Source organism: Equus caballus, chromosome 16, assembly GCF_041296265.1.
Source record: "Equus caballus isolate H_3958 breed thoroughbred chromosome 16, TB-T2T, whole genome shotgun sequence".
NCBI classification, from domain to species: Eukaryota; Metazoa; Chordata; class Mammalia; order Perissodactyla; family Equidae; genus Equus; species Equus caballus.
Window position 1 is genome coordinate 78,428,286 of NC_091699.1, and position 13,305 is coordinate 78,441,590.

General features: G+C 38.0%; 1 protein-coding gene across 11 annotated transcripts in view; it reads left to right on the top strand.

Annotated features, from left to right (window-relative positions):
• ATP2C1 (ATPase secretory pathway Ca2+ transporting 1) overlaps positions 1-13,305 on the top strand; it is a 152,123-nt gene that overhangs the window by 118,390 nt on the left and 20,428 nt on the right. For all 11 annotated transcript variants that reach the window (XM_005600931.4, XM_070238138.1, XM_003363157.5 and 8 more), the window contains 3 exons: positions 10,110-10,160; positions 11,621-11,787; positions 12,892-12,960. In XM_005600931.4, coding sequence (XP_005600988.1) covers positions 10,110-10,160; positions 11,621-11,787; positions 12,892-12,960 — 287 coding nt within the window. The remainder of the gene's footprint in view (positions 1-10,109; positions 10,161-11,620; positions 11,788-12,891; positions 12,961-13,305) is intronic.

Sequence of the window (13,305 nt, forward strand, 5' to 3'; positions counted from 1 at the left end):
TTGCCATTTCTCCTGCTATTTTAATGAAACTGTTATTCAAATTTGTTGGTCCAAATCATGAATCTTATCGTTGAAATCAGACCTATCATTGAGATTATTTATGATGTGATCATTATGAATATCAGTGCAAGAACTAAGTTTCCTCTGGGCAAGCTACTATGGAAATTAACAGTGATCTTTTGTATTTATAAAGTACAGAGTGGAGGGAAACCATTGCTTTATACTTCTTACCCTTTTGTTGTATTTTAATTGTAGCATCAGTATGTAACGCCTTTTTAAAAAATTAAATTATCATTTACATACAGTAAAATTCACCCTCTTTAATGTACAGTTCCAAGTTTTGACAAATACATGTGGTCTCATAACCATCACTACAGTCAGACTATAGAACAGTTCCCCCTATACCCCAAAATTCTCTTGTGCCTTTTATGGTCAACTCCACCCTCTACTTCTAATGCTTGGCAAACTACTGATTTTTTTTTCCCTGTCCCTGTAGTTTTGACTTTTCTAGAATGCTGTAAAAATGGAATCATGTGGTATGAGGCCTTTGAATCTGCTTCTTTCATTTAGCATAGTGCATTTGAGATTTATCCATGTTGTTTGTGTGTATTAGTAGTTTTTTTTTTTTATTGCTGAGTAGTATTCCACTGTATGGGTGTATGTTACCTATTCACCAGTTTAAAAACATGTGGATTATTTCTAGTTTTTGCCAATTGTGAATAAAGCTACTCTAAACATTTGTGTATAGATTTTTGTATGAAAATAAATTTTTATTTCTCTTGAGTATACCAAAGAGTGATTGCTGGATTATATGCTTAATGTATGTTTAACTTTGTAAGAAACTGCGAAGTTGTTTTAAAAGGAGGCTTTATTATTTTAGATTCCCACTAGCAATGTTTGAAAGTTCTAATTACTCTGCATCCTCACCAGCACGTGGAATTGTCAGTTTCCCCATCTCCCAGTCTAATTGGTATTTGGTGGTATCTTATTATGGCTTTAATTTGCATTTCCCCCCATAACTAATAATGTGTGAGTATCTTTTTGTGTGCTTATTTGCCATTCATATATCTTGCTTGGTGAAGTGTCTGCCCTGCCTACTTTTTAAAAATTGAATTTATTTTCTTATTGAATTTTGAGAGTCCTTTATATATTATGGTACAAGTCCTTTATCAGATTATTAGATTTGAAAATATTTTTTCCCAATCTGTGGCTTATCTTTTTATTCTTTTTTTTTTTTTAAGATTTTAAAAAATTTTTTTCCTTTTTCTCCCCAAAGCCCCCAGGTACATAGTTGTATATTCTTAGTTGTGGATCCTTCTAGTTGTGGTATGTGGGATGCCGCCTCAGTGTGGCTCAATGAGCGGTGCCATGTCTGTGCCCAGGATTCGAACCAACGAAACCCTGGGCTGCCTACAGCAGAGCTCGAGAACTTATCAACTCAGCCACGGGGCCGGGCCCCTTTTTATTCTATTAGCACTGTATTTCAAAGAGCAGAAGTTTTAAATTTTGATGAAGTCCACTTTATCATTTTTTCCCTTTATGAATCATGCTTTTGATGTCTTATCTAACTCTTTGCCTAATCCAGGGTCACAAAGATTTTTTTCCCCTATATTTTCTTCTAGAAGTCTTTTTTTTTAGGTTTTACACTAGGGTCTGTGATCCATTTTGGATTAATTTTTGTATATATTGTGAGAAATGGGTTAAGGTTCTTTTTTGTTGCATGTGGATGTTCAGTTGTTCCAGCACCATTTGTTGAAAAGACTGTCCTTTTTTGTTTTTTAGTTTAAATAAATTTTTTTAAAAACTCCTTTTTTCATTGAAATGCCTTTTTACCTTTGATTGTAATGCATTTCTAATAAATTATTTATAGGAACAAAACAGTATTCCTGTCCCACAAAGTAGCTTCTTTAGAGCCAAGTTCCCTGGTGTGAGATTAACTTATTATATCTTGGAATGCTTTTTGGGGGCTTAACAAAGCCTGATTTGTGAGTACACAAGTCCCGTAGAAAGAGCCCCTATGAGGTAGGCAGCATTCTTGCATACAAGTTGTTAACAGTTCAGATTTTTTTGTTCTCAGTGTTAGATCACCTGCTTTTGCACGTATATTTGTACATCCTTTAAAATAAATGCTTATCATTTGGCATTTGTTAGCCATTTTCTAGCAATCTGTTGACCATAATAAAATGTGCTACCTGTTTTACTTATTTAATGCTCACAAGTGCAAGTTCTATATTTAGAACACTGAATTTTCTTAAGTTATTTCCACATCTTAATTTAAAGCTTATCTTTTCTTGTTGTTGTTTTTTGTTGGTGAGGAAGATTTGCTCTGAGCTAACATCTGTTGCCAGTCTTCCTCTTTTTTTTGCTTGAGGAAGATTAGCCCTGAGCTTACATCTATGTCAGTCTCCCTCTGTTTTGTATGTGGGTTGCCACCATAGCATGGCTTGACAAGTGGTTTATATCTACACCAGGGATCAGAACCTGCAAACTCCGGCTGCTAAATTAGAGTGTGCTGGACTTAACCACTACACAACAGGGCCAGTCCCAAGCTTGTCTTTTTATAATACTTTTTTCTGACTAGAAAATTTATTCATTAGTAGTGTATGCTCATTGTAGAAAAATTGGAAAACTGAGAAAAGTAAGAGCTACAATGCAAGCTGCCTATAATACAATCCAGATATTCAGAGGTTATATATCTACAGAGCATCCAAAATAATAAAATAAGTTAACCCATGTCTTTTTTAAATGTGTTTAACAAAACCAGTTGGGAATTTATAGTGTTATAAAGCTGAACATTCGTTTTATATAACTTCAGCATTCCTGAAGTCATTACTTATTATTGTGAAATATGTTTTTTAATAGGTGCACAATATTTTGCTTTGGTATACTGTGTATGTATAAACACACCGCAAATTTATGGTTATATAACTATTTTCTTGTTGAAATTTGAGCTTTTATTTCCCTTTTCTCCTGTAAATAATATTTTAAGGATAATAACAGTAGCAGCCATTTATCATGTGCCAGGCAATGCATGTAATACATACATTATCTATTTATACTTGATAAAAGAAAGGTAACCTCATTTTTACAAATGGGGAAATTGAGGCCCAGAGAACTTGGGAGACTTAACTGAAGTCTCAGGGCTGTGAGTGGTAGCATTGGCACTGGGACTGGAACTCAGGTCTGTGTGACTCCAGAATTCATCATCTGTCGCTGACTGATTCATTGAACATTACTGTACATAAGAGTTTGTGCTTATCGCTGGTGATTTCTAGAGATTAAATTCCTCCATGTGAAGTGATTGGACCAATGATCAACACATTTGTAAAGCTCTTAATGTGTTGATGAATTGTCCTCTGAAAATGTTTTCGTTTCTGTTTCTACAAACTGGACCTCATATGGTAGCATTAGGTGCCTAGACCTGTAGCCTCATTTGCAGTTAGATTTTAGATGTAGTTACTAGTAGAAATGCACTATTTTGCTTGTCCACGTTTTCTCCTTCTCAAGTTCTGATCACTCATGACTGCTATTTTCAGAGCATCTGGCAGCAGTGTGGGTGTTTGCTTTGTTTTAAATTTAGTGGGGAAGGTGTTTCCGTATTTGGGTGAACTTTTTGTGTGTCCTATCCTGATAGTTTCTTCCTGACATTTATTTCTGAAAGAATAAATCCTGTATTAGGTTCCCCGGGGGTATTGGGATAGGGTATACCTTAGTAAATATATGTGAAATCTGCAGTTAATTAAACATTTTCCCGTTAGACATTCATTCAGCCTTTTCCCAGAGATGTTAACGAGTAGTGAAAGTGACGGATTTGAAATTTCATTTTATTTGCTTTCTTCAGTTCACTCTCTGGCTCTTAAGAATGCTAATGAACCCTTAAAACCAACTTAAAGATAGTTGGAGAAGGAAGAAGCAAATTACAAATTACATCATCAGCCTGGACACATGACATCATTGGTCTTTTCCATAGAAGAGTTTTTATGCATTAAGTATGGCAGATACCCTGATGCTGTTCCAAAGAGACTAAAACAATATAAAACCTAAGCCTTTGAGAAGCTCATCGAATTGCTTAAAGTCATCCTACTCTAAAGAGGAATTTCATATATACCAGGGCTTCCTTCCAAGTATTTCATGTCTTTTGAATACCTAAGTCTTTTCCCCCAAATATTATTAATGAATTTTTTAGTCTTTCAAGCTTAGCTGGACTCCCCACCTCCCTGTGTCCCCCACTATCCACCAGAACTTTGTCTTTTTCCCCACTTCACCTTGTGTTCATGTAACTCTTTTATAGGCAACATGCATACTTGGTCTTATGCTTTTACTTCAGATCACTTTGAATGGCTTTTCTTTTATTAGTGTTAAAAACAAAAACTTTTCTTCTGAATTGCCAGCTGTCTGAGGTTTTCCCATTTGTACTAAAATCGTATTAATTCCGTTCCTCATAAAAATGTTTTCCAGCTTTGTCTTTCCATAATTTAATCACACATTCCAGATCTCTTAACATTGCTCTGTCCTTTTGATCTAGAGTCAATTAAAAAGTAGTATAGAAACTGAATTTTACTTAATTGTTGTGAAGTCCATCTGGGAGTTCTCAATGTTTTGTTTTGTTTTGTTTTTGAGCAAGATTAGCCCTCAGCTAACATCTGCCGCCAATCCCCCTCTTTTTGCTGAGGAAAACTGGTCCTGAGCTAACATCCGTGCCCATCTTCCTCTACTTTATATGTGGGACGCCTACCACAGCATGGCTTGACAAGCAGTGCCATGTCTGCACCCAGGATCCAAACTGGCGAACTCCAGGCTGCCAAAGCGGAACATGTGAACTTAACCACTGTGCCACTGGACCGGCTGCTCAGTGTTTTTTATGGTTTCTTCCAGTGTGTCCTATCTTTCCCATTGATAAAAGTGGGTATCCGCTTTTGTTCTTTGTTGTTTTTTTTTTTAAGATTTTGTTTTTCCCTTTTCTCCCCAAAGCCCCCCGGTACCTAGTTGTGTATTTTTAGTTTGGGTCCTTCTAGTTATGGCATGTGGGACATCTCCTCAGCATGGCTTGATGAGCGGTGCCATGTCCATGCCCAGGATTCAAACTAGCGAAATCCTCGGCCGCTGAAGCAGAGCGTGGGAACTTAACCACTTGGCCACGGGGCCGACCCCTCTTTGTTTTTTTATAGCAATACCCCATTTATATTTCTACCGAACCTATTAACCAAGTCCCTGTCATATAATCCCAATTTGTGTGCTGTTTAATTTTTGGTAGGTTGTAAATACTTATTTCAGTCACCCGTTTTTTTCTTCAATGCATCAGGTATCTTTTTATCTGTCTTGGAAGATTTGGGGACTTTTGGCAGGTTATTTTAATGCCAGGAACACTTCTTTTCATTAACCTCTCCTTTACTATTTTCCTGCTTTCTTCTTTTCATGACTTCCTTTCCTTAGGACACCTTGTCTGTTAATGTTGATCAAAGGAACTGTGAATGCTGACCTCAAATATGACACTGAAAGGAAGTCCCACGAAAAGAGAAAAATACTCTTGCAGGTTCCTTCTGAAAATAGTCTTTCCCCCTTCTTTCAGTGATTTTTACCTTTCCCTCCCATATTTCCCTAAACTCTTTCCTTGACCAAGTTCTACTTCTTTCCCATTGTCCTTTTACCATCCTGTCGTCCTCCTTGTGTCTTCTCCTCTCCTCCTCTTAAAGTACGGTGATTTTATTATGTGCTTATCTTTAGTCAGTATATTCCCTTTTTCTAGGTAGAGAAACAGAAAGGTGAAAAGATTAATAATAGAGGAAATTTAGTTACCTCCAAGTTCTCTCCTACCTCTGTAATATAATGATACAGTCCAATTTTTAGTCATTTCTGTTTGTTTTTTAATATCTAATTTCTCCAGGCCATGATTCTGTGTCACTTAATTTCAATATTTTTACACAACTAAAAAGACTGACCCGCTCATCCTGGTGCTTTAAGAACAGAGTTTACTTTGTACAGTCTTATGTATCAGATGCAAAACACCAAGTGAGTCTGCAGCTTTGCATTGAGATCTGCTTAGTCTCAAAGCAGCTGCTCTTATGTTTGAGTTGCCATCACAGCTGTGAAATGCTAAAATCTCCTATCAAGTAATAGGTATACTGGATGCATACCAAGTAAGTTGTAAAAGAACTATGCTTTCACTTCAGCAGTTGGCTTGTCATCCTCACTGCCATTGTTAGTGATAACCCATAGTGACTATAAAGGAGTGATTCGCAGTGGTTCAGAGTGGTTCAAATGATTTGCAGTAGAACAAAGGCAAAATTTCACTCTATTTAACCTGAGTATTTGTAATTAGCCTTTTATTTAAATATTCTATAAAATCTGCAGCCTTTGCTAAACACTCTTGTACTTCAGTGCTGTGTGCTACATGATTAATTTCTGTAGTAACGTAGAATTTCCACTTAGAGGGTAACCAGTATACTTTAAGTACATATATAGTTTAGTCCTTTTTAAACACACTAAAGTGTTTCCAAATGGATTTTTGGACATTTTTTAAAGGAAAAATATTCTCCCAATGTGACTTGTGTGATTCATGGTATCTAGAAAACCTAAGGATAATCAATAATGTGATATTACAGTTAAACTGAGTCTTTTGCCTAAGAAAGTAATTCTCTTTTGTTTTAGATCTTTAGTAAAACTAGGAGAGAACTGAGAACAGTGTTTATGATGGTACTTAGATTTATTCAATCATTTATTCATTTATTTTGTGTGTATTTATAGAGCACTGGAGGTACAGGGCAAAATTCTCTGCCTTCATGGAGCTTATAGTCTAAGATAAATAAATATATATTATGTAAGATAAGTGCTAAAGAGCACCGGAAAAAGCAGGGAAAAGAGATTTGAAAGATTGAAGAGGGAGATTGAAATTAGATAACGTGACTAGGAAAGGCCTCACTGAGAAGATAGTATTGACAGAAGGGGCAGCCGTATGTGATCTGAGGGAAGAGCACCCCAGACCAAGGGAACACAGGGGCAAAGGCCTTGAGGCGAATATGCCTGGCATGTGTTTCAGGAACAGTGAGGAGGCCAGTGTAGCTCAGGTGGGAAAAGATTAATGGGGGAGGGGGGACATGCACTTCATGGGGGATTTAGTAGAGAATAAAAGACTTTGGCACTCATTCTGAGGAAAATGGAAAATCACTGGAGAGTTTGAGCAGAGGACAGATCTGATCTGACTTCTGTTTAAACAGTTTCATTCTGGCCACTGTGTTGAGAATAGACTGTAGGAGGCAAGGGCAGAAATAAGAAAATCACTTCAGAGATATTGGCTCAGGGTGTTGGCAGTGGGTTCAGAGTAAGGGGCTTGAGTTCTGGAAATATTTGAGGATGGAGCCAACAGGATTTGCTGTCAAATCCTGCTGCTTGTGGCATGTGAGAAAAAAAGCAGGAATCAAGAGTGGCTCCCAAAATTTAGAGCCTGAGCTACTGTAAGGATCTACTTATCATTAGCAGAGGATATGAAGGAGCACATTTCTTTGGAAATTATAGAGGTTCAGTTTAGGATATGTTTAAGTCTGAGTCAAGACATTCAAGGGGAAATGTGGAGTAGGTAGGTGGGTTAGTTTCATCCATCCAGATTTTAGAAAAGATGGTTCTAGGCTGGAGATAAAAATGTGTATAAATAAAATCCAAATCTGTAAGTCTGGACGAGATCACTTAGGGAGAGATAGGGGTTCTTAGTCCTCTTATGGAGAAGCGTCTGATGACTGAGTCTTGGAATACTTCATCATTCAGACTTCAGGGAGGCCTGGAGGAACCTGTACAAGAGGTGCAGCCAGAGAGGCAGGAGCAAGACCAGGAGCGTTTAGGGTGATCATGGAAACCAAGAGAAGAAGGTGTTTCAGGAGGAGGGAATTATCAGCTATGTTTGGGTGCTGCTGAGAGGTTAAGTTGGATAAGAAATGACCATTGGTGTTAGCAGTGTGGGGAGGTCTTTGGTGCTCCTGAATAGGGGTTTCAGTGCAGTGATGGCGGGAACAACCTGATTGGGATGGATTCAGAGAGAATGGGAAGGGAGAAATGGGAGACAGCAAGTATAGGCAGTTCCCTAGAGGAGTGTTGCTATAAAGAGAAGGGGAAAAGTAGGGTGGCAGGTGAAAGGGGAAATTTTTGTTTTTATTTAAGTCAAAGAAATAGCAACATATTTGTATACTGACGGTAAAGACACAGCAGCCAGGAAAAAAATTTGATGTAAGAGGGGGAGAATTTCAAATATTTGACTTTTACTAGTTGTATATTCAGTTCATTGTAGTAAAAGGAAAGAAGGAAAGGATGATGCCTGGATACAGATACTGGATGGTGGGAATTGAAATTCTCTTGATTCTGTCTTCTTTGAAGTAGGAAACAAGGTTGTCAGCTGAGATTGAGGTTGGAGAAGGGGATAAATTGGAAGTATGAGGAGAGACAACTAGTATGAACTAATCCTCTAGGAGAGTAGGAAAGAGAAGGGTATATTATTGGATGGTAAAATCACCATGACTTGGAAGTGGTGATGGAGAGAGTGACAGTGAGGCAGAAGTTAAAATCTTTGTGAAACATGGGGGAGTGACCTCTGGAGCAGTGCATACCTGAATTTAGTTGGAAGTATAGTCTCATGTGACATTCAAAACTGAGGTTTTATGAATAAAGAAGGAAGAATGGAGGCCACCTACCTCCATCTAGGCTCTCCTGGTAGTACTATTTTTTTTATTTTTTTTTTTTGCTTGAGGAAGATTCACCCTGAGCTAACATCTGTGCCAGTCTTACTGTCTTTTGTATGTGGGTTGCTGCCACAGCATGGCTCCCAAAGAGTAGTGTAGGTCCCTGCCTGGGAACCGAACCTGGGCTGCTGAAGTGGAGCATGCCGAACTTAACCACTAGGCCAAAAGGACTGGCTCCACTTGGTGGTACTATTTGAGTGGACTGTAGGTGTGGCCCATGTTTTGTGGAAAAATTAGGTTTGAGCAATGTGGAAAAGAGTGGAGGATACAGGGGATTTTGTTGATGACTGACTTTTGGGCACAGTGAAAGGATTTCAGGAGACCTGAAGATAAGATCAGAAAAAGGGATTAAATATGTAGTTTGGAGAGAAGATCATATAAGCGGTTGGAAATATAGTGGAAGAGAACTTAATGAATTAACCTGAATAAAAGAGAATGAGCAGACACTTGATGATGTTAAAAAAAAAAAGGTAGGGGGGGCTCTACGGACACGGGGGAGCAGCTGTTCTTTCTCTCTCCTGAAGACAGGACAAAGGGGAAAACTGTTTGAGTTGTATGCCAGTGTCATGAGGAAACAGATGCAAATGAGCTTTTCCTTTGTCTGTCTCTGAAACATTTCAAGAATAAGGCCATTTTCTCTTCAGAGCTTAAACATAACAGGATAAATTGAATAACTTGTTTAGATTATGTATTTCCTGTGGTACCTTTGGTAAAGTTTGAAATGACTGTGTCATATTGTTATTGCACAAAGGACAGGATCTACTCGTTGCGAGACAAACCAGTCATTAAGAGGGAAGATAGTGGCAGAGGAAGGGCGTTGTATTACGGCTTGCTAGCAAAGGGGAAGATGGCCGACTAATGTCTGAAAGAACCATCTTAAGGGGACACAGAATCTTGGAGCAGTTATATAGACCAGTGGGTTATAGGGGACGGGGTTAGGAATGTTGACCCTCTGGTGTTATAGACTGGGAGTAGCCACACCAGCTAGACCCTCTGTCCAGCGGTCATCACATTCCTAAGGAACTCTACCAAAGTTACCATCTTACCACAGCTGGGAGGTATGTGCACTAGCCGGGATTGTAAAATCTACAGAGAGGGTGGATCTTCTGGAGGGTGTGTATCCAGCTGGGTTAGTTAGTCAGACGTCATTCAAACTTACAATATGGTTTCTTTTCTACAATATGGCTTCCCTTATGTCAACCTTGTGTTGAGCCGGTATCAATGTGGATATCTTAACAAATATGGCATGTTGCTTAAGCTTGATCTCTGTGGCAGATTAAGTAAGTTTAAATAGATAATTTTAAAAAAATTGTTAGTTGTAAGTGCATGGGTTATTCTGATATTTCTTAACATTGAAGATTTTTAGTGTATCCTGTATTTTAACAGGTTGCGGTATTTTACAGAGCTAGTCCAAGACACAAGATGAAAATTATTAAGGTGAGTCTCTAAGAATCAGATCATTTTATCTCTGTATTCAAAATGCTACTTCTTGTCTTTCGTTATGTTTGCGTTACTATTGATTGTATTGATAAAGCATTAATGTCAGAAATATTGTGAAGCAAAATAGGTGATTTTTCTTTTTCTTAAAGCCTGAAATGGAAGCACTAATAGAGAATTTAGTTAGCAAGGGAAGGGGGAGAAGAAAATTTTAATGAAGTATCTGCAAATACGTCCTTCTTTAAACAATTGACCAGTGTAAAAGTATGTTCTGACAGGAGTCCATAGCCAAATCATCTCAGCGTGAATAGCAGTAATTACTTAGAAACTGAATATATAGAGCAAGAAATGAAAAATGTTTTGAGTATGAACCATATTTAAAAGGCTATGTTAGGGGCTGGCCCCCTGGCCGAGTGGTTAAGTTCACGCGCTCCGCTGCAGGCGGCCCAGTGTTTCGTCAGTTCGAGTCCTGGGCGCGGACATGGCACTGCTCATCAGACCACGCTGAGGCAGCGTCCCACATGCCACAACTAGAAGAACCCACAACGAAGAATACACAACTATGTCCCGGGGGACTTTGGGGAGAAAAAGGAAAAAATAAAATCTTAAAAAAAATAAATAAATAAATAAATAAAAATAAAAGGCTATGTTATTTATACTAATTAGTCAAATATATATAAAGCAGGTGACATAGTATTCATTATTTAGTGGACTTAATTTATTAATCACAATAGTACTCCACTGTATTAGTTCAGAGTTTCTCAGTCTTGGGCACTCTTGACATTTTTGACTGAATAATTCTTCATTGTGAGGGGCTGTCCTGTGTATTGTAGGATGTTTAGCAGCATCCTTCACCCCTACCGTCCAGATGCCAGTAGCATCCCCGAAGTCAGGACAATCAAAAATGTCTTCACACATTGCCAGATGTCCCCTACGTAGTAAAATTGCCCCTGAGAACCACTGTATAATTGACTCTAGATCAGACTTTAGACATATAGTTCTCACCTGTGACTATTAGTAGCATCTTTTTCTAAGCTGTAAGACCTCCATATATGGAAGTTTATTGAAAAATTAGTAGTCTATATTATTTCCCACCTTTTTTCTTTTTGAGGAATATCAGCCGTGAGGTAACTACTGCCAATCCTCCTCTTTTTGCTGAGGAAGACTGGCCCTGAGCTAACATCCATGCCCATCTTCCTCTACTTTATACTTGGGATGCCTACCACAGCATGGCTTTTGCCTAGCGGTGCCGTGTCCGCACCCGGGATCCGAACTGGCAAACCCTGGGCCGCCGAGAAGCGGAATGTGCGCACTTAAGCACTGCACCACCAGGCCGGCCCTATTTCCCATCTTAATTTTGTGAAGAAAACCCCAGAGGATTTGTTTATCTCTTTATCTGTGTGGAAGCAGCATTTTTATCAGAATTCCTCCCTCCTCCTCTTCTCCCTCCCTGACACCAGTCTCTACAGAAGAATGGCTCGGTTGTAGCCATGACAGGAGATGGCGTAAATGATGCAGTTGCTCTGAAGGCTGCAGACATTGGAGTCGCAATGGGTCAGACTGGCACAGATGTCTGCAAAGAGGCAGCAGACATGATCCTGGTGGATGATGATTTCCAAACCATAATGTAAGTTTTGTTTCAGTGAATGCTCATCAGAGAGCCTTGTCCCATCCTCTCCTGCACCCCATCCCAGAAAATTCAACTGGAAAAAGCAATGTTTAAACATTGGATGAACTAAACTATTTTTCTGGATTAATTAGTCTTGTTGCATGGCCTAGTGTGTAGTTTCGGAGAAAATTATTTGTATGAAATGGAAAGGACTTTAATAAATGGCAGGGCCCTTCATTTAAGAAATATTTACCAAGTGCCAACCAAGTGTCACATTTTTCTGGCCAGTACTGTAGTACTGCAGGTGACCTTCATGGGGCCTTTATTCTAGTTAAATTTAGGCTGTCAGAAATATGCATGTGCATGGCCTTACAATCAGATAATCAAGTTCCCATCTGTACCTATTTCTTTATGTCAGTAATTGTTTATGTTATCAATGAAAGTTTATTAAGTTTGAATTGCTTTCTCTATTTCAGCTACAGTTTGTAATTAATTAAAGATTCTTATGTAATACCTGGTGGTGTCAGTTTCACAGTGTGTCTTTAAGAAAAATAAACTTGGAGGGGTAAAGAAGAACATTATTTTAGCACTATAAATGTGTAGTATTGTCTGTTGTGTAGAAAGACAATATGTTATTTAATGTAAAAATGTAAAAACATCCTTTTTTTGTGTGTGTGAGGAAGATTGGCCCTGAGCTAACATCGGTTGCCAGTCTTCTTCTATTTTGTATGTGGGATGCCTGCACAGCATGGCTGATGAATGGAGTAGGTCCGCACCTGGGATCTGAACCTGCACACCCAGGCTGCGGAAGCAGAGTGCATGGAACTTTAACTACTCGGTCATGGAGCCGGGCCTGAAATAGCTTTTTAAGAATAAGAATTTTAATGTTGTGTAATGAAATTAGTTCAGGTAGAGGTTAGCAGACTTGACTTTAATTCCTTGCTGGAATGTTTTATATTTTTTCTAATCTTAGTTATTTGAAGAAAATAATAGATTCTCTTAGTGATATGTATATCAGTTGGAAATTTGTTTTCAAAATTAGCTCCACAGTGTGTTAGTATGGATATATTTTTATTTTTGTATCATAATGTTTTCTCACTTGATTTTGTTTTTAAATTCCAGGTCTGCAATTGAAGAGGGTAAAGGGATTTATAATAACATTAAAAATTTTGTTAGATTCCAACTCAGCACGTAAGTTTCTTAGAAGTTTGTCACCATGGGTCTTACAGATAAATTATGTGAAAATTAGAATTCAAGCAGAATGCCTAGAAGCTTTTGGGCTCTATTTCTGACTTTTGTTCATATGTAAGTTTTCCAAAATAACTAATTCTGTCTTAAAATTTAAAATAGTATGATAAATGTTCTAAATGTGATAATTAGATATCTATATCATCATTAAAATATGTAAACCTTTGTGACTTATTTAATAGCTCCTGAAATAACTAAGGAAGGGGTGTCAAATCTTAGTGTTTCGTCTTGGTATCTTTTTCCAAAAGTGGAAGGGCTTTTCTGTAGTCAAAAAAGTTACCAAAATGT